The sequence below is a fragment of the Macrobrachium rosenbergii genome, chromosome 28, assembly GCF_040412425.1.
Source record: "Macrobrachium rosenbergii isolate ZJJX-2024 chromosome 28, ASM4041242v1, whole genome shotgun sequence".
Classification (NCBI taxonomy): domain Eukaryota; kingdom Metazoa; phylum Arthropoda; class Malacostraca; order Decapoda; family Palaemonidae; genus Macrobrachium; species Macrobrachium rosenbergii.
Genome location: NC_089768.1, coordinates 15,504,849 through 15,527,932, shown reverse-complemented (window position 1 = coordinate 15,527,932; position 23,084 = coordinate 15,504,849). Strand labels below are relative to the sequence as shown.

Here is a 23,084-nt window from a genome sequence, read left to right as displayed (position 1 = left end):
TATTGTGGGATTGAAAAAAAGATTATAACCCTCTATGGATATAAAAAACATACTTTTAAAATTAGCATTCTAACACCATAACAGCACAGATTAATGTTAGAACAGTAAAAATTTTTACAGTTTGACACATTTTAAAACAGCTCAAACCCCCATACATAATACAAGCCAATGGTATAAAAAAAAATATCCATGAACTGTGAACTCTAAGAGACAGCAATTATGAAATCCCTTCCCCCCAAACTCAAAAATGAATGAATCTACAAGTAAAAATAATCAGGAAGAGATCACTTACAAGGACATTAGAATTACTGTATATTTGAATGAACAAACTTCTCCCCAAACAATATTATAATATCAAGCACACATTCCATAAACAAAAGGAGTAAAAGCAAAGCAAAGGAGAAAAACTTAGTGTAAGGCAAAGGTGGCACAAAAACTTGGGTCACACAAAGACAGATTGCATGTGTTCCTGAGATGTAATGCAACCAAGTCGCACAATGAAATTAATGTAGGTGTGGAGCATTGGAGGAAGTAAGCCTGGCTTGAAGGACTGGGAGTGTTCTTGTTAGATTTAAACTGATACAAATGGGATGAGTTCTACATGGAATACATCATCTTATAATGAATGGCTTTTTATTATTATTCAGTAGATGAAACCTATTCATATGGAACAAGCCCACAGGGACCACTTGACTTGAAATTCACGCTTCCAGAGAATATGTTGTTCATTGTGAAGAAATAAGAGGAAGTAAAGGGAAATACAGAAAGAAGAGATCCCAATTAAAAAAAAAAAATTAATAAATAGATAAATAGATAGAAATTTATTAAAATCTACGAAGAGTAGTATTGTTAGGGTAGTAATGCACTGGAGTTTGCTTGAACTTCTAAAGTTTCAACTGCACAACATCCTCTAGGAAGCTGTTCTACAGTCCAACGGTGTGGGGAATAAAGGACATCGGGAACTGAGAAGTTTGACAGTGAGGTATATTGGTGCTGGCTTTTCAGTGAATGTGGTTGCTCTCAGCAGATAAATGGGATCAGGGATCAATTGTTAAATGTGAAAGATCTCCATTGAAATACAACTTAGGAAAAACTGACAGACAAGACCCCATATGTCAATGGTCCAAGTTATAACTGCTACTATCAGGAAACAGAAACCTACCACCACAAACCACTCTGTCTAAGAGAGATAAATTGCTGGCAGAAGCACACACCCACACTGGAGAATAGTATTCCAGTAAAGGAAGTACAAATGACCTAAAACAAGTTGCACTGATTTTATTACTGTTATAAACATTTGAGGCCCTATGAACAATACCTAACTTTCATACAGCATTTGCTGAAACTTTTATTAGATGTTTCTCAAAAGTTAGATGCGAGTCAAAAGTTACACTTAGGATAGTTAAAGCTTCAGACTCATTCAGTAAAGTTCCATCCACCTGAAGGGGAGGATGGGGTGTGACACCTGTAAGAGATCTGCTACAGTAATCAATAGTGTTTTCGTTTTAATGGGGTTCAGCCTCATACCCCACAGACTACACAATTCCCTGATACGGTACATGTCCCGATTGAGGCTGAGGGCAGCTTCATTTCTCATATGTGGAGACTTGACTACACCCACAAGTGTTGCATCATCAGCATACTGAACAATCTAGTTTTCCAGGCCAACAACCATATCACCTGTAAATACTAAAAATAACAAAGGACCAAGAACACTGCCCTGTGGAACTCCAGACCCAATATGACTTGGTTCACTAAAGCTCTCATCCACAGCAACTCGCTGCTGCCTATCTGTAAGGATATCTTGAAGTAATCCTAAAACATATCCACCCACTCCAAGATTCTGAAGTTTATAAATATATGTGCCTTGTGGTTTACTAAATCGAAAGCAGCACTAAAACCTATTTGAATTACTGTGCACTCAATACCTTTACCAAGGTTCCCTTGCAATTTTCATGTCAAGTTTAAAAGAACATTGCAAGTACCTAACGGCTTCCTGTATGCATGTTGACTACCAGCTAATAATCCTTTAGATTCCACATACTAATATAGTGGCTTAAAAATAATTTTTTCAGCAACTCTGGAGAGCACAAGGAGAATAGAGAATTTTCTTAACTTCCCTGGAGCAAAATGCAAATTTTGTAGGAATAAGTTCAGGATGACAGTATCAGGGAGAGGGACATCCTCAGCTGATTGTTTAGCTTCAAAAGTTCAATGAAACAGTTCAGCCTTTTCCCTAGGGCCAGTAGCCAATCTACCATCATCTGTTGGTAGTGGTGGAATGGAGGACAAGCCTGACCCAAAGATAGATGATGCCAATTTGGTCCACCACAGAGGCTGCTGAGTAATTCCTGCAAGTTTCCTCTTCAATGAATTATTATAATTTCTCTCGGCTGTATGGTAAGTTATGAAAAAAGCATTTCTGTATCATAACAATATGCAATAAATGATATAGGCACAGTTCTTAAAATATTGTGCTACAAAAGTCATGACTCTCCTTTGATATAAATAATTTGGTGAAAAGCTCAGATAAACTTTCCAAAGCTTCATTAAAAATCAACAATTGATAGTACGAAGGTACAGTTCCAGACAGATCCACCGGGTCCAGTTTTCCGGGCAAGAAGGGTTTGTGGTAGGATTTGTGTTGGTAGCCCTGACAGGATGGGCTAATTATATATCATGGAAATCCCAAGACTGGGCAAACTTTAAGTTGGCCAATTTAAGAAAAAACTCATCAATGGAAAGTGGAAGATATGCAAATGCACATGATGTATAAAAAAAAATTCTAAAAAATTTTCCTTACCTTCCAGGGGAAGTTGAAAGTGACTATTTACAATGCTGTGCGGGCCTCTTTTACAAAACACTCAAAAATTTTACCTAGTTATACATGTTTTTTCTAATAATTTATTTTATTTTATTTTGTAAAATTATAATTACAGCTCACACAATATCATAACAGATAAGAATTAAAATCAGTAACAAATTCTGAGTATATTTGTTGTAAAATACATATGTAAATTTACTGAGATCGGGAGATGCAGTAACTTTTTTTGAAGGTATACATGCTTTTCCTAATATTTCTTTTCACTTTTCTTTGCAAAATTACAATTATAACTGACATCACATCATAAAAGATATGAACTAAAACCAACAGCAATCCCTGGGTATATTAATGAGCAAATAAATAAAAAGACATCATAGGAGAGAGAGGAGCAAGACATCCCCAAGTCAAGTCAAGAACAATACTGATCTCTCTGAGACAGCAACTGACTGAGCTGAATTGAGTCTAAAGTTGCCACCAGTCATACGCTCGATACAGTCAAATCATATGGTACATAATATTAATACTCATATGAGGATTCCCGCCCATCACCCAAAACCTGTTATAGATACTCATATGAGGATCCTGTCCATTAAGGGTTAAAAGGAAGAGATCTTACAGAGTATAGATGATGACCAAAAATGGTTTCCATTGAGAAATTCTGCCACACTTATCTGTAAAAAAATGTAGAAGCTAACCCTGTTGGTAAGAATTCTGGAGTGTATTCCCTCTGAGTGCAAGTCAACGCTTATCATCTTAATTAATTAACGTAATTAATCGTGGACAAACATAGAAATATGCAAAGGAAAAATAAATTCACAAAGGCTAATCTATCAGATACAGTCATGATCTGTACATGGTATATAGATCGCTTGTACAATGAATTTTTACCAGTGAGTCAACAGGAGTAAAGATGCCTTGAGCAAAAAACTATCCCAAGGCTTAATAAGAAGCTACTTAATACAGGGTACCCAATGACAGCCACAACTGTTGTGAAAGATCATCTGCGAATCATACCATACCTTTATTGCATAATAAAAAATCATTTTGCATGGTTGCACGAGAATCCTGTATTCCATGTCTTCTACAAAATTAATGTAGCTGTAACTTGGGAGAAAAAATGAAAAACATCATGCTCACCGCTTTCACAACAGCTTTTCCTTTTTCATCTGGATCTGGACTTGGATACCCGTTTTCTTCAAGTTGCTGTTCCGTTAAAATATATTTTTTCAAATATTGGTAAAAATTTGCACCTGTAAATAAAAAAAAGAACACATTTACAAATACTCATAAAATAAAATACAAAAGCACCTCAACATAAAAGATGCTTTGGGGGTATGGCTTTCTGATAAGTAACCAAGTCTGTTAAGAAACTAAGATCCTATATCACAGCCTACAACAAAAATACATATCTTACAGCTAACAGCAATTCCACAGTTACTAACCTAAACTAACCTGTACTTTACAACTGACATTCAATTTAACAGAGATATTTAAAATGATGTCAATTTTGATATGGTAGCATAGCAAAAAATACTGATGATGATGTAGCTGATAAGCATAGATGTATGTTTAGTTGAAGTCCGACCAATTAAGATTCTCACTGATGCAAGATGTAAGTGTGTACAGCAATACCAAAAATGCAAGGTTTTTTTTTAGATAACTCACTACTGTATACTATATACAAATAACAAATATTTAGATGATTATCATGACCTGTTCAAAACTTGCGCAAAAAGAAAATTCAGAAAAAAATTCTTGAAGAATGCTTATATGAACTAGCAATACTTAACCATCTTCATGTTATGGACCTGGGTTTTAGACCCCTTTCCTGGTCCAATGTGTGCCATTCTCAAAACTCAGTGGTGTCCTAAACCCTTTTGCTCTATCTCCTAACTTCTTATTTTCACTTTTAATGTTACTATCTTGATTGTACATATAGGCTATGTTCTCATGATTTTCCTCCAACCTAAAACAATGCTTTCAATATCTCTTTGCTACAGGGTTACTATTCAAGTGTGGCACATTGCAGATGGTACAAAAGGTTCTTTGTAAAGCCCCTTCAGCTTCAGCTGAGATTTTTAACTTTCGCTTTTCCTTTATTCTTTTCAACTTTTTTCTAATTAGAAGTTAAAATTCTTGAGTTTTACCATTACTCTGATAGTTATAAACCACTTTAGAAATATGCATTATTTCCAACATTCAGGCTCCTTTCCATTAAAATCTCCCTATCCTCATTTACTCTAGATATCTGAGACCTATCATATATGCCACACCTTTGTCTCATGCTTAACTTTAAAACTGAACCATCTAACATAACCATCACTTCTTGTTCTCAAAACCTAGCAGGATGCAGATTAACTCCCAAAAACTCATTCACTCTCACTCATTTCCATTCCAAGGCCATACAAGCACACTATTATATCTTGTTCTTCTACTTATTAAATTATGCCAATAATATACTCCTTGGGATAACTTTTATGGATTTTCACTCCTCCAATGATACAAATACTACCTCTTTCCTTGCTCTTCATCTCATAGCCACCCATGACATGATCACTGTCTTTCCAGTCCTGAACACACTTCTCTTTCACTTTAGTGTCCCCATAGGCTTATTGCATATTGTGCCTGGCTTGTTGTGCCTTGCTCAGTGTACTATAGACAGTGGTGACAGTTCTTTATAACATGGTTCCTTTCCCTTTCTGATGGATGCATCTCACCTTATACAGTTTTTACATACCTTTTAAATAATTTTGAACATTAACAGCATTTTTCTTTGGCTTCTCAATGCTCCATGAACCCCGGTGCCCACCACCTGCTAAAACTGAAAAGTGGGATAATCTTGAATGGTTTGGATTAACAGGATGCTGATGCTTGGTTTCTGTTGATGGTGAGGAAGTAGAAGATATTCCAGAAGTTGATGGTTTCTCTGATGACGACGCATCCTCTATAAATGTGTTTTCTTTAACTGTAAATTGAAAAACTAAATTAACTGTGAAGCAATAACAAATAACAAGATCTAAGTAAGAAAACTTTAAACAAAAATGGAGTTCAACACAAGGTAGGTTTTATTTAAGATGTTTAAATGCAATATGTTTGAGTTTTCATGTAAATTCATGAATCACAAACAGTCTCATTCCCCTGGAAAAGTAAATTCCCTGTCACATTGATTTGTATTGGCCAAGACTAAGAGGCCTCTACTGTGCATGACTAGTCCTGCATATGATACTTGCTCCAGTATCGTTTTCTGAGTGTCAAAAGATAAAATGCCAAAATGAGGGTAAGGACTTTAATAATAATGAGTTTGTAGGAAAAACTACCGTATATTTTTGTGCATAAGATGACCTTTAAATACGGCGAGGTAAACAACTGACAAATTTTCATGAATTTATCTCATATCTTTAGTAAAAGAAAACTGCCAAATTAAAAACCATCTGTGTACAGGCTAGCATTTGCAACAACAGGCATCCGATGAAATATTGGTTATGAAAAGATGATGTTACTGTTTTACAAATGCTGTTTTACTTACTGTATCCTTAGAAATTCAAAATACCACATATACTTGCGTATCATGTGACATTTGAAGACCTCATTTTGAAGCTAATTTTAAGGGGGTCGCATCATACATGAAATATAAAATTAGCATATGTAATATTCGCATATTAGTATCTTTTATTATTGTTAAAAAAGTTTAACCAGACCACTGAGCTGACTATCAGCTCTCTTTGGGTTGGCCAGAAGGTTTTGGATGAAATGACAGGTCTAGACTAGAAACCTAGCACTGGGACCAAATACATCACCTGGTAGTGATGAATGAATGAAAATGAAATTAAAAGCTGCACAAAGGCATATGCTCTCATACTGGAACACAATCATACAATACATACATTTACACTCATGTTCCAATATTCAGTATACTCACTAAAAAGGTATATTAAAATTCAAAATAATTTAAGTACAATTTTTAAATTTAGTTGTTTTGAAATTCATTAGGCGTCTAAGGGTGCTCGTATTTCTATTATTTACTTTTTATATTTCATCAATTAAATCACAGCTCCTCATGAACATTAAAATGGGTATTACTGAAAATGTCGAAGATTACGACAAAATTTCTTTTATTGATCTATTTCCAAAATTTGATAATCACTGCAGGTGGAACGTATCTACCCATTATTTACGGAAAAGTCACTCATTCGCGGTATTTTTCACTGAGAAATACTCACTAATTACTGTATTTTCATGCCATTTTTATGACTAAATGCACTTTTTGTGATAAAACTATTAAAATACTCAGGTATAAGCATTTTTAGTTTTTTTTTTGTTTTGTTTTTATTTAAACTATCAAAATAGGCAGTTCTAAGTGTTTTTAGAGGGGATTTTAAGTGTTCGTGGATTTTCACTTTTCGCTGACAGGGTGCAGTAAGCATCCTCCGCGAATATGGGGGGCTTACTGTAGCCACTAATAGGGATGTCTACATTTGCTCTTGTCATGTGGACTGCTTCTTTAGCTGCTTTATCAACCTATTCATTTCCTTTAATCCCTATATGGGCAGGGATCCAACATATTTCAATATTTTTTCCATTATTATACAATTTATGGAGAGAAAACTTAATTTGTTGTACAATATTATTTTTTTTATTATTATAGCTTTGAATGGCTTCTATAGTGCTTCTGGAGTCGCTATAAAAAACAAAATTATTACAAGAGGCTTCTCCAATTATTTTTATGGCTGATGCTATTGCACCTAACTCGGCTGTAATTACATAATTATCTGGTAGAGAGAACTGATACGTTTTGTCTAGGGATACTGCAGCATATCCCACTCCGTACTGTGACTTAGATCTGTTGGTGTATATTGCGTAATGTGGACCTTTTCGGATTATATGTTCTACTGTATGTTGTCTATGGTGTTCTGGGGTATATGAATGTATATGAATAACATTTTGATAAATATTTTAAGTGTGTACAAATTCTAATTTTATTCACTGTCCAAGGAGGAGGTAATTTTAATATTAAAGGTAATTGTATATTTATATTTAGCAACTCAAACAATCTTCTAGGTCTAATTGGGAAAGGAGGTGGATGACTGTTTACAAACACATCTCTTAATCCAAATAATTTTTTGGTTGGAGAATAATTTGTCTGAATTCTTAGAGCACTCTTCATTGTTACCAGCTCTCTATGGAGAGACAGGAGTAGTTCACTGCATTCAACTTGTAAAGATGACATTGGTGATGATTGAAAAGCTCCTGAACATATTCTAAGGCCTTCATTATGAACTGGGTCCAATGTTTTCAGCGTTGCGTCTGATGCTGAGCCATATATTTTGCTTCCATAATCAATGACAGACAGCACTGTGCTTTATACGGTACAGTAAGGGTATGTCTATTGGCTTCCCTAGTAGTGTTCGATAGTTTTTTAATTAGGTTTAATGCTCTTTTATATTTTGATTTCAAGTATGTTATGTGGGGTTTCCAGTTCAAGTGAGTATCAAATACTAATCCCAAAAATTTTGCTATTTGGCCAATTGGTATGGAATTATTTCTGATTTTTAAATCTACTTCTTCACCTTTTTTCCACTTTTTATTTTTATAAAACATTACTGCTTGAGTCTTTTGTATAGAAAATTTGAAGCCTACAGATGAGGCCCATTCATCTACTGTATTTTTATTATAGTTTTATTAATGATTCACTCTGCATGTTTTATGCGAGATGCTGAATAATATATGGCAAAATCATCCATATACAAGTTACTTTTAATTCCGATAGGTAGATTATTACTGATATAATTTATTGGTAACGTAAACAGTGTGCCACTAAGGACACTTCATTATGGAATACCATTTTCAAGTGGAAATTTACTTGACAATACATCATCAATTCTCACTTACAAAGTGCGATTTGTCAGAAAATTTTGGATAAACCTAGGTAAATGTCCACGGATGCTGTTTTTATGTAACATTTTTCATATTGCATATCTTCATGTAATATCATATCATGTCAAAAAAGACAACTATAGTAATTTGTTTTCGTTCAAATCCTCTTCATATGTAGTCTTTCAAGTTAGACAGAGAATCCAATGTAGATAAGGGATTTTGACAAAGGAAAAATCTATTTCTGGGGGAAGACCTGTGTCACCCGGTGAAATAACCATCTAGCACATATTTCTAGGTAAATTCATTGCTAAACATACCAGAGAAAAGCTAAATGCAATGCTGGTGTTACTACCCCCAGTATGAACTCCATAAAATGGAGTCGTATATAGGAAAGGGTGAGTGTTGCCACTGCCACCGGCCTCCGCCCTGTAGAGGTTTCCAATCTCAAAATCCCCGAAAGCGATGTGCCGTTACAAAGCCCGCACCAGCTCCCCGGCTACCAACATCTCAGCCGCCATATTGGCATTCCATTTTAGCACGAGCCAGCGCTTTGTTGTGGTTTTTGACCGTGTGCTGCTTTTGCTTTTTTCTGTGCGCTGGCATGTCTTCCGTTCAGGAATTTACTTCCACGGATGCTGTTTTTATGTAACATTTTTCATATTGCATATCTTCATGTAGTATCATATCATGTAAAAAAAGACAACTATAGTAACTTGTTTTCGTTCAAATCCTCTTCATATGTAGTCTTCCAAGTTAGACAGAGAATCCAATGTAGATATGTTACATTGTGACCCAAACTCAGTGGGAGTTCAAATTTTATTTTCTCGAATATGCCATGTTAGTCGAGCATTTACCATTTTTTCTAGTAATTTGCATAAACAACTTGTTAACGAAACTGGTCTCGAATTGTTTACATTAGTGGGATCTTTTCCAGGTTTGGGGACAGGAATAATTATAGCTTTACGCCATTTATCAGGAAATAAATTTCGAAGCCATAAGTGGTTATAAAACTCTAATAAGTATGCCTTTGCCAAAGGTGCTAAATGGCAGACCATTTCAAAACAAATACTGTCACCTCCAGGGGCAGATTTATTGCTGTTCAACAGAGCAAATTCCAATTCTTCCATATAAAATTTTCTATTATAATATATATCTTCTATTGTTTCAATATTTATTGTTATTAATAATTCTATACTATTTTTCTTTGTGCAGAAATGCTCATCCAAATTTTTGTCACAACTTACTTTTGCTCAATTTTCTACTATTACACTACTTATTTCTTTAGGATCACATATTCTTTTCCATCTTTTATTATGGCATGTCTAGGTGGTTTAACATGGGTACCATTTATTTTCCTGAATTTTTTCCCATATTTTTTTGATGGGTGTATTATTAGAGAGATCTGATACATATTTCTCCCATGAAATGATTCTTCCTTGAATTACTTCTCTTTTAAATTTTGCAGATATTTTGTTATATAGAGGTTTTAATGTATCAATTTCTAATAATAATATTAATTTTTTTTAAAGTTCCTTCTAATATCGGTAATGTTTTGTTTATTTTACCGAACTTTCTATTCAAATTATCTAATCATCTTTCAATTTGGTGTTTTATTTTTATTAATTCTGTTAGTTTTTCAGACCACCATGGGACTTCATGTTTTGCTGTATAAGATTTTGATTTTGGCATTGCTTTATCAGCAGCATTTTTAATGAAATCTACAAGAGATTTATTAGTTTCATTATGGTCTTTTAAATATTCAAATGGTGGGATATTCCTAGTGTGGAATTCATATTGCTCCCAATCTGCTTTATAAATGTTATATTGAGGGACATGCTTGATGGGATTATTTTATAATAATGAAATTAATATTGGGAAATGATCACTTGCATGCAAGCCATCAACTATATTCCAATCCAATCTGTCTACTATGCACACATTAGTATCGAATTATAAAAAACAAACATAACGAATATACATCTTTTCCACAGATCTTTTAACAAGTTATGCTTTACTTCACTGTATCCAGTAATATTGTATGTATTTGCATACTATATTACTAATTGTATTATAAAATACAAACATAGCAATCATGCGCCATTTACATTGTTTAGGTTTTCGTGAACGTGGACAACGATACCTTCTGGGAATTTTTGTTTCGGCATCAATTTAATTTCCGTTTAAAGATAACCTTGGGGGAAGGTTTTGTCCCACTTGCCATACAAGTTAAAACAACAGTAAAATGTGTTCTTTCATGCCCAATAGTTTTGATTAAAATACTTTTCTCTCCAATATTGTTTATGGTCGCGTTTGATGGCATATCTAAGTTTAGGAGTTTCATCCATGTTGCCGATGCACAATAATTTATAGTCATTAGTGCTTGAACATTGTCTATTTTCTTAGCTTCAGCTACAACTTGCAGCTTAAATTTAGCAGTATATTTCCTTAGTATCTTTTCTCCATAGCGAATAAGAGTATAATGTAAAATACTCGTATATATCAGTCCTATTCTACTTAACATCATTTGTAACATAACTACTGTACAGTAATTGTTTACTATCATACAATGGTTGAAACGCAAGCAAAAAGCTGTTGTTATCCGATTCGGTTGTTCATAGCCACGACCTAGACTGTGTTCATAACAAAACAGTTGTTTCTCGTTCGGTTGTTTATGGCTGTACTCATTTACTCGAGTAGAACGTAATTTGCGATACTTTTATCATTCGCTTTTACTTTTTTAACTTATTTAACTAGAAGCTAGGATAAAGAGATTGAGTAAAAGAGGTTAGTCCATATTAATCTGGTCTCCCATAAAAGGAACTAGAATGATACATGAGATGCATCATAAAACAATTTTTTGTGGGTGAAAATTTGGGGGTCGCACGATGTGTGAGATTGCACGTTAATGAGTATATACCGTAAACGAAATGACAAAGTCGATTCTATATCATGTTTTTCCTACACATGTCGCCTAAAAGGGAAATCATGGTTTTGTTTACATTTCAATGCCCACCATAAGCAACCACTAACAACAATAACCTGGGTACTCTCTTCCTGGTCATGAAAGAGCAAAGGAAGGAGACCATACCTCTGATCTACTGAACAAGAGGGATGTTCAATCGTCAGAGTTCTGGGCATTTTCAGTTAAAGGAATGTAACAGCCTTGATTCAAAAAGGCCTGGATGAACCCATAGTGTCAGAGACTATAAAGATAAGAATAACCAACTGGTTTGCTCACAGTCTGTCCCTCTCTCCCCTTGCAAGAGAGAAGGAAGTATGTGTATCTACTAATCCAAATAGAGCTAGATTATAGATAGGATACAAAGTCATCTAGGTCACCAGCATGCACGCCCGTCCAGCACGAGACGGCTCATTCACTGTTCCTCTGCCTACTGGAAGAGGAGAGAAGACAGGAGAAAGGGAGGAGGCCAGTCCCATACATACCTTCTCCTTGCAGTTGCACACCTTAGGCGAGATGCAACCTGTCCCTCAAGAGCTGGGTGAACTACATGACTTGTTGAGCATCCATCCTAGGATCCAAGGAAAAGGAGTCCATGGACCTATGGGCAACTTCCCAAGGTAAAAGGAGATGAATGTGATCCACACAATTACACTCCATCCTAGTACTCGACCGACAGGTTCTTCCTGAATGCAATGGACAGACTGATACCCCTGGCCTCGAAAAATCTGGCCTGAAACATACTGACGTCCACCAGGAAGTTGTGGGGTACGCTCGTTTGATCATCTCACTAGTCAGAGAAATGATGATTTGGACACTGCTTCGCAGCCAACTAAAAGCTAACGAACGATTTGTTGGCATTGGGTTGAAAGTCTAGTCTTTACAGAGGCAACACAGATGTCATACTGTCATTAGTACCATAGAACCATACACATGGAACGATCTACCTCACTGATCATCTTTGAAACATGTAGATTGGCAAAACGCGTAAGCTTCCCTGATGTATATGGATACCAAAAATGTCTTGCTTTACTCAAGGGTGCATCCTGTCGCACGTCTGTGTCAGTGAAGACACGCATGTACATGCAGTTAGTTCAGTCCAGCTGGCCATTCAGCCTCACTCCTCAGCATCTCATAGTCTCTCACGTTCTCTCTCACAGGGAAAATCAGGTTCATCATTCAAGTTTGCCCAGCTGTGGACGTGATAACACGGACATACAGCCGTCCACTGATACACGGTTGTTGCAGGTGTGTGTGTGGAAATTGTCTCAGGATAGCATGTCCGGGAACAGGCCATCGACCACGCTCACGTGAAGGTTTGGGAATAGAACGGGATGGCCTAAGGCCATGCCACATTGAAGCACTGATTCCCATCCGATCACCACCTCGTTCAATTCTGTCAAGCAAAGGAGATTGTTAGCACTATTGTGTACACCTAGAAAGGTGACAACCCACGTTCGAATGCATCAACTGCATGTCTGTGCAATGCCTTTCGCTCATGTGTGTTTAGCTTGATCATCTGGTAACAGCCAACAGACTTTACCAACTACATACAAGCAAACGGGATCGTTCTGCCAACTTTTACGTCCTTCATAACGTAAGTTGACAGGGTCTTATCCATTGGTAGAGGTCAACCTCCGTTTTTAGTAAAAGTCCAAATCACAAAACGAACGGCCAACGCATTCAAACGAATGGATCGTTCTCCCAGACGTTTCAAACATACATTACGACCTTCATTGGTTGTTTTCATAATAATATCCAACATCCTTTTCATAACGCCTACAACCGAACGAATGAATTCGTTCCACCAGACCCATATGGCTGTCATTGCGTGAATTGACGGTCTTTCTCGTGTTCAGCCAGAAACTTCGACATTTTTCAGGCAGGAAGAAATCTCATTTTCATCATCCACACTCAAGCCTTGACTCTTGATTGTTCCTACACTAATATTAACCTTCAACTCCCTCAACCAAGGTAGTTACAATTCGTTAGGTTGGATTTCTCAGATTCCTGTTTGTTTTCGACTACAGCTGTGGGTTTTAGAATGATGACCCTTACAACAATGTCCAAAGTAGTCCTCTATCAAAATCAAGTGGCAACTTACAATGTCCTTTCATGCAAGCAAACACCCCTTACTTCCATACTAAGAACACACTACGAATTATAATCCAGGATTAATTAAAACCTGAAAAAAAAATTGTCACAAAACTTTTCACAAATGTAAAATCAACTACTTTTCATAAAACTTCTCATCTATGCATATTTGGATGACATAAGATGACTAAATATTTGTGAGAGCAATGTATCTCCAGTAAGATGAAAACAAATGAGAGGCTTCTAAAATCTCACTGGCACTCCTAACTGCCACTTAGATTTGAAACCTGTAACCAAACATTGCCAAATGTCTGTCATTACAAATTTAAGGGTCATGGTGATCTAAGCAAGTCTTGAAAGGAAATCAGACAGCTACACCTGTATTTAGTGAAAATCACACAAATGTAGAATACTGTACTGTCACATTTCACTTGGGAGGCTTTAGGCAAGCTAAGTTTGGAAACAGAAGGACAAAATGATTCTATCACTGTTATAAATGACCTCTCATTTGCCTGGTGAAGTTGGTTCTCCCCTCTAAGTCTTTCTCAGTCTCTCTGGCATGAAAAGTTAGCAAGACTCTTATCCTCTAGCAAAGGATGAGAGATATAATGTTAGTTCCAAATCCCTAGTTCCTTCAGAAAAAGTAAATTGGAGACATTCCACAAACTCCCATTATGAAGTTGCATATTTTGTGCCTCTTCAAGGATACCTTCAGCTTTTCTTTGGTAGCTGTTCCCTTTTTAATGGATTATTACTTCAAAGAGATCCCAGCATAGGTGCAGGAATCTTACCCAGAAAATGTTTTCCCAAAAAATGTGGCTGGCTGCGATTACAGGTCATTGACATTTTGCCCTGGGAATAAATGTCACCAGCTGAAATTACAACAAACAACTTGATGTATGTCTAAAATTAAATGTTTGTCACTACCTTTTTACAATTTTGGGAGAACTCACTAATCCCTTTATACTGTTGAGCCACTTTGCAGACTAAGTTTCCAGGTGTGTTTGAGTATTTACCTTGAATAAACTTAAAAGTTTTTATTATTTTCGACTTTCCATACTACAAGTCTGGTTTTCCATCTCCAATGCAACTGACTGACAAGGGAAAAAAAAAGTGAACCCAAGATACACATAATCTAGTGTTGCAAGTCTAGAGCATTAGCATCAATTAACCCTTAAACGCCTATTGGACGTATCATACGTCGACTAAAATTGTCTGTTGGGTGCCGAGTGGACGTACCGTACGTCGACTACAAAAAATTTCAACCTTCGGTCAACTTTGACTCCACCGAAATGGTCGAAAAACGCAATTGTAAGCTAAAACTCTTACATTCTAGTAATATTCAATCATTTACCTTCATTTTGCAACCGATTGGAAGTCTCTAGCACAATATTTCGATTTATGGTGAATTTTTGAAAAAAAACTTTTTCTTACGTCCCGCCAGAAATTCTTTCGTCACGTTGTCTAATGTTTGCACTGTTTTATATTAGTCGTTACATAAAGTTTTATATATGGAAATGTGCGCAATTTCATGTAGAATACAACAGAAAATAACTCATGGTTGTAGCTTTTATCAGTTTTGAAATATTTTCATATAAATCATGATAACTGCCAAAATTTCAACCTTCGGTCAACTTTAACTCGACCGAAATGGTCAAAAACGCAATTATAAGCTAAAACTCTTACATTCTAGTAATATTCAATCATGTACCTTCATTTTGCAACAAACTGGAAGTCTCTAGCACAATATTTCGATTTATGGTGAATTTCTGAAAAAAAAAAAATTTTTTTCCTTACGTCTTTGCGACGTAACTCGGCGAACATCTCAGAAATTCTTTCGTCATGTTGTCGTAATGTTTGCATCATTTTACATTAGTCGTTACATAAACTTTTATATATGAAAATGTGTGCAATTTCATGTAGAATACAACAGAAAATAGCTCATGGTTGTAGCTTTTATCAGTTTTGAAATATTTTCACATAAATCATGATAACTGCCAAAATTTCAACCTTCGGTCAACTTTAACTCGACCGAAATGGTAAAAACGCAATTGTAAGCTAAAACTCTTACATTCTAGTAATATTCAATCGTTTAACTTCATTTTGCAATAAATTGGAAGTCTCTAGCACAATATTTCGATTTATGGTGAATTTTAAAAAAAACATTTTCCTTACGCCTGCGCTGGTAACTCGGCCGAACATCTCAGAAATTCTTTTCGTCTCGTTGTCGTAATATTTGCACCACTTTATATTAGTCGTTACATAAAGGTTTATATATGAAAATGTGTGTAATTTCATGTACAATACAACAAAAAATAACTCATGGTTGTAGCTTTTATCAGTTTTGAAATATTTTCATATAAATCACGTTAAATAGAAAAATTCGACTTTCGGTCAACTTTAACTCGACCGAAATGGTCGAAAACTGCAATTGTAAGCTAAAACACTTACAGTCTAGTAATATTCAATCAATTAGCTTCATTTTTCAACAAACGGGAAGTCTCTAGCACAATATTTCGATTTATGGTGAAATTTTAAAAAAACATTTTTTTACGTCCGAGCGTTATTTAATTCATGCATCATTTTGTGATAATATTTTCTCTGTGTTGCTTTGATCGTTTTAAAATTTGTTATGTACCAAAATCATCGCAATTTAGTGTACAATACAACTAAAAAAAATTAACTCATTAGCTTTAACCGTTTTGCTTACAGCGCAATTTGTATACAATTATATACAAGTTTTTTTTTTTGCTGTCATATATTCCAATATTTATATATGATAATGATATTTTTTTCATTTCTGATGGTTGCATACTAAACTTCAGGCAATGACAAAAAAATGAGCCAAAAATGAACTCTTAATCTTAAAAACTAAGCATGCTGTGATTTTTTGAAAAAAACTTTTTTTCCGCTTCGGCGCTAACTCACCGAACGCCGCCGGCATACGGGAGACGTTTTTGTAAATAGGGCTTCGGCGTTAAAGGGTTAAGCAAACAGCACTACTTCTCTAATTCCTTTCTGGCATGTGAATTTCTCCTTGTCTTTGCTTCCCTTATCCATAAGATAAGATGGAATGAGATTCACTTGAAGCCAACCTCTCATATGATTTCTTACACTTTTGGGTGACTGTGAGATCCCAGTCAGTTTAGGATGTTAGAATGCTGGTTCCATCTACTACCTTGTGAAACTTGTGGTATCATGTTAAGATTATCAATCTTCTGGCTGGAATTTTGCCTTTCCTTTTTCCCACCAGAAAGTAACAGATACCTTATACCAAAATGCAATGATGACTAAAGTTTAAGAAAAGCCCAACTTGTAAAAAACTTACATGATGGATCAGTATCCAAAAGCTCTTGAGCAGCCTCTCCTGCTTCTTGCTGGTTACGCAGTCGCTTTACTGCATTAACAGCAAGGTTTAAATATACCATCCGGGATGTGGCTCGCTGGAAGCACACACGTTCTTCAGCCAACCCCTAGGGAAAGTTTTTCACAGAAAAATAAGAACATTACAATTCATATTTCAAAATCTAGGCACAAAACAAAAGTAACATTACAGCACCATACCTGTTTTACCATGACAATTACTACTTTTGGAATTTAGTTAGAATGATCACTGTAAATTCTAATTGAATGAAACTTTATGTGAATATCATAAAGCAAATAAAAAGCAACAATTTTAAGAACTACATTATCCACTGAACACAATAAAAAAAAAACATGTAATTTTTCCATAAAAAGATTGGCAGGTCAGCACTTGTGTATTTGGTTCCCCAAGAGTCCTAGCTAGCCACAGAGGCTAGCTATCTTATTTCCTTGTGTAATCTCATTCAGCTATGAAAAAACTTGGGGACAGGAGGTGGACATTTCGGATAAAAGGACATCAGTAGGAGTGTATGGAAGAATAAATTTGTTTTTGAATATTAATTTTTTTTTTATTTTACAAAACAAAAGATGATTTTTCATGCAACCTATAAAGAACATAGAGCTATCCTTTCCCAACTATAATGTTACCATACATGAACATTTTGATGTCTTGTAGACAAAAGCAGCAGAGTGACTCCTCACACAAATGCGACTGTGACCAAATGGAAGGTAGTAAATATCTATCTTATTTTTTCATGTAAATTGGGTGGGTGCATGGCACAGCAAGAACAAGGGGATGACATGTGGACATTTAGTACATAATGTGGTTTTGCATAAAAATTTATTCCATAAAACCTTAATTTGTTTATAACAAACACATCAATCACATGCAGCACAAATTGCAATTTATGTATACAGGGAGTCAAGCAACTGAGAGTCCCATTCTTTGTAAAGGTCCAATAGATCCAGTGGGAAATCTTCTGGACAGTGTCCACAGGTTAATGACACCTGCCAAATAGAATACAGGTGTGAACCATCCAGAACACAAAAAAGGCGAAATAGTACGGTAAGAAATTATGAACAAAACTTACACTACACATGAAATAAACTAAACCTGAATGGATATATACAAAACAAGCATAATTTATGTAACAATTAACAACAGAACTGTTAACTGGCACAAGCATAATGATCAATATAAAATCAAAATTAACAACAGAATTGTTAGCTGGCATACTGATCAATACAAAATCAACATTAAACACTAAGTATACCTAAATCACCAATGTTAAAAGCCATACACCATATCAAATATCCAATAACAACTCTTAAGCGCTCAAATCAATGCTACCATTGCAAAAGCAGCATTGTTCCTAAAAAACCACAGAAGGTAACAAATTATAAAAGCGAACTTGAAAATTAGGCTCTAACTTATGAAAGAGTACTGTCTGTTAAGGTGCAGGTATTTAAAACTAACCCAATTAAGATGAAAAGGAAAATTAAGGTGAAAAGGATGACAAAAACATGACACTAAGAAATATAATGTAAACAAAGGATTTTCAGCATTTAAATAGTTTTATAAATATTACTGCTGTTTGCCCTCGTAACCTTTGTCTGTAGTAATATCAGTCTGACCAAGACAGGGAAAAAGCTTTTGTCCCACATTAGGAGCGTCTTCAGTTCAAACTTCAACGGCCGAGTCACGTAGGCAGTTTAAATTGTAACGTTCGCGTGTAGGAAGGAACTCGGTAGCATTTAGGCATTTCACCCTATAGCAAAATTTCCATATCCAGCCTTAAGAATAGGTGGTACTAAAGTCCTTTTTTCCTTTCTACCTGTGTCTCTTGGTGAATGTTTTTAACAGAGCGTAGACGCCTAAGGACATGACTGCAGGCCTGTCTGACCTGGGCAGGTCAGAGAACAGACGAGAGAGAACCAAGCCTTCGCGGAGACAAGACGTCCTTTTGGACTCTCCGCCCTTTGTCTAGTATTTCTATTAGTGAAGTGAAGAAGCATTTTCCACAACTTCCGATCATCCGTTGTATGTGCAGCAACGCTTTGTCCTAAGGTAAAGTCTGTGTTTTTGTTCAAAACTTCGCCCATTCTTTTATCCTTTTTTCTGTATTTCCAAATCTTTCTTTGTTTCATTCTCCAGCCACCATTTAAGGTAATCGCTTGTACGAAGTCTAGATTAAGCCAAGTTATTATATTGTTAGCTTCACCCACTTTATTCAAGTAAAAATAACTAGGGCTTACGTTAAGCAAGTCATTTTAATTCTCTATGCTTTCTTTGTGTCTCGGGTCCAGTCTTTGGAAGGACTGTTGCGTTGTTGTATTTAATACCATCTTAACGAGTAGAGATTTTTCTGCGTCCGCAGTTGGTGACGTTTATCATAAAGTCTTTATTCCTTGAATATTCTTTGTTGAGGTTAATTACCCTTAACTGGCAACCTTTAGTTAATTAACGTCTGTCTTTGAGGTTAATTCGTGGCTTCAAGTGACAGGTTACGTGTATTCATGGCCTGCAGGGCCATAAAAAAATTAAGTAATTTAAACAATAACTGATCAGCCAAGATGCGCAAGTAACAATAGTTAAGAACTGTTAACAGTTTTCTAGACAAAAGACATGTGAACCATTATGCAGGTGACTGATGGGCACCTGAGGTTCCAGGAGGTACACGTACCAACCTACTACTATTCCTCTGGTGTCTGAGACTCTCAGAAGACTGAGAATGCGGGGTCTGCATGGGCGATGGGGTTATGAAACAAACTAAATTAAAAATTATATCAGCAAAAATACTGTGAAAAACAATGTCTTACCAAGTTGTATGCTTCTTTTTCACCCAAGAACTTAAGGCACTCATCAATTAAAGAATTCAAGTAACGCTGGCGGATATTTGGTGGTACTTTGCTCCCAAACTCTGGTGTAATTGTTGGTCTTTGCAGTGTTTCCTGTAAAATATAAAACATTAAAACATATAGCACAATCTTTGAAAACTAATAAAACCCTTAAATCTCAGTGGCAAAAGAGCCATAAAAATTTTTTTTTTAATCAATACCCTGACTGAGTTGCACACATTTGTCACAGTTGTTGGGCATATTGGACAGTAATTAGAAAATGGTATACAGTACCAGTGAAAATCAACAAAAGCTTGCATACGCATGACTTATAATGGCCAAGGTGATTTTAGTTTTTATAAAGGTAAACACACCTCTGATCCAGCAAAAAAACTTGCATCCACTGCTTTGTTTGTTGTAAAAGTCATTCATTTATAATTGCTTAATTTCTAGTCTTTACAAATTCTCGGCACATTACAACAGCAATAGAGGAAGACTAGCAGCACAGTGTGCGTGACCCTTGAACCTTCGGTTCTATTTAGTTATGAACCTAATTTCTTGTATATCAACTTTGATGTCAGCAAATCCCTTCTTCAACACTTGCAGCCAATTCTATCTTTACTTTTTCTTTCCAATTTTTCACATTTATCTAATTTACAAAACCCATTATTCATGATGAGTCTTACTACATGGAAACAGACCCAGTCATACCAACCAAAAAGACTTTGAAAGAAAGTCCTATTGAGTAAGTCAACCTCACTATGCACAGGTCTCACAAGGTGAAACTTCTCATTCCTTTACTGTATGTGACTCCTTTGGAGTTGGATGTGTCCCAAGATTAGCACAAATTTTTTCCCAGTACCTCTTCTGACTTTCTCATCTTATTTTGATGTACAGGTAATATTAAGTAATATTCTGAAGGGGTTTACACGTACATTTATTAATTCAATTGCTTTTCTAGTCATTTTGCTTTTGCTTAGTGTCATTTTTGTTGGATTTTATCAAGAATGTGTGGGTACTGTTTGCCAATTTTGGAATTTTCATTACTCAAAGAATTATGATTTTCAATGCTTCATAGTAACAGTTGCCCTTTGCTCCATTTCTTACTTTTATATTCATTTCCACCTCAATGTTTCTGTTTCTTGAACTATGCAACTGAATGTTTTGTATTATGATACTGTTTGTGCTTCTCTTCACTTCTGCTAACCTTCACAGAAGAATGTTATCTTAATCATGCTTCAGTGTTTTCTTTTAGCAGAAGGGTAAAACTTGGTGTTTTAGTATTTTTGTGGCCCTTCAAGTGTCAGGCATTGCCTCCTTCTAACTTCTCTTAATTTCCTGAGTCTTTTTGTAAAAGGCAATCCATTTATTAACTAAGCAATAGCAAGTACATGTTTAAGACTGGCATTCAATTACAAAGGGTACCTACAACATTTTAATTCAACAATTGTTACCAAAAGAACTAGTGTGAAAGGATAACAACACCAAAAACACAAGCTGTGATTGAGACGCTGAAACCTTGTACAATGGAAGATGTTTACCCTTAATCAAAAACCAATAATGGTACCACAGCTACAGCTGTCAATTTTGTATAGTTTAATTTTGTGTGAAATGTATGGTAAAAAGTAAACTAAAATTGCTTCATAGATTAAAAACTCATTCCCAAAACCTACTAACAAGGTTGTGGGTTAATGTAAAATACAATTTTACTTACAAGTTTAGGAGTGTGTGCCAAACGCTTTCCGCCCTTTGCAACAGTTTGTGCAATTGTTGGTGGGACACGACCTGATGCTGAAGCTAAACTTGGAGACAAAAGGTTCCTAGAACTTGAAGGGGGTAAACTCTTGATTTTTTCTCTTGCTTGAAGCAATGAAGCTACATTAGGTACATGTGACATTCGCCTCTTCGGTGTTCCTACAGGAATACAGAAAATATACAATAAATTATAAATTTTGTAATACTTTTCACTATATTACAGAGGAGATAAAGTAGGACTTCTTGTTAACCTGTCCAAAAGAGAAATATCAATGTAAAGAATATCAGGCAGTGTTACTGGAGATAGTGATAAGGCACGACTGTCTTCAGAAATGGATCATTAGAATTCAAAATTCAAGGCGAGCATAAGAAAAGTATGGCAGGAAGCTGGAATCCTTAAATGACGGTAGAATACTAAAATAATATACTGCCATTACAAACTTAATTTAATAAAACAAGAATTTGTATGTTTGCCATTTAAACCGTTTTTGATTTGTGGACAAAATAGCATTAAGCGACTTGACACAGAGTTGACACAACGAAGACATCTGTGGCAAAAATTCATGAAGGCCCTATGCTGCAGGAATTGACTGACTTCAACACCAAACATAATTTCTGGCAAAAAATTTCAGACAAACCCTTTACTTGTAAATAGTCTTTTCAAGTGCCATGAAATCATCCCAAACACTTCAGTAACCCTTAAAAGAGAGAAAGAATACAGCAGTCACCTGTCATTAATGCTTACAGGGAGGAGGACTACAGTCTGTTAGCTATTATTAATGCACAAGGATGGGAAGATCAGAGAATTTATATCTATTTGTGTCATCTGATCCATGAGTAGTAAGAAATTAGTAAAAGTGGTAGGTGGGAACTGCATTCCAAGTAATGGGTTTGTATTGAAAAATTATTTAAAAATACAGTATACCCTCAAAAAACCAGATAATAGGAGAGGGGGGAGATCCTGCAAGGTTTATAATAGGCAAGCTTATAGCCTATGATATAGCAGATCATACGGCATAACATTATTTTGTATTAGGTATCTCTCAAAACTTAAAGAAAACATAATGAATATGTAAGGTGTCAAAGAAACGAGCAGGTAAAGGTTACTGCTGATTTATTACAGATCCAGGCGGCTTATATTGCGGCCGACTGACGCCGGGCCGTGAGAGACAATGGAATTGACTGTGACCTGAGGTCGAAACAATAAACAATAATATGCAGTGAACGAGTACGAATTACAATTTTGAAACATACAGAGACACAATATAGATACAGTCTTGATGCCTGTGAATGAAGAAACATGTGATACACAATGTGTGACATCTGTATAAATACCATAAAGTAAAAATGATTAAAATGCGTGACCTGGCACGTTTT

The 23,084-nt window shown here is 35.6% G+C and overlaps 1 protein-coding gene across 2 annotated transcripts in view; it reads right to left on the bottom strand.

Moving 5' to 3' along the window:
• The window catches only part of LOC136854067 (zinc finger CCCH domain-containing protein 13-like), a 177,850-nt gene that overhangs the window by 24,699 nt on the left and 130,067 nt on the right, over positions 1 to 23,084 (bottom strand). For both annotated transcript variants that reach the window (XM_067130186.1, XM_067130185.1), the window contains exons 8-12: positions 21,667 to 21,866; positions 19,935 to 20,066; positions 17,080 to 17,224; positions 5,562 to 5,789; positions 3,962 to 4,074 (exon numbers count right to left, since the gene is read on the bottom strand). In XM_067130186.1, the coding sequence (XP_066986287.1) occupies positions 3,962 to 4,074; positions 5,562 to 5,789; positions 17,080 to 17,224; positions 19,935 to 20,066; positions 21,667 to 21,866 (818 nt within the window). The remainder of the gene's footprint in view (positions 1 to 3,961; positions 4,075 to 5,561; positions 5,790 to 17,079; positions 17,225 to 19,934; positions 20,067 to 21,666; positions 21,867 to 23,084) is intronic.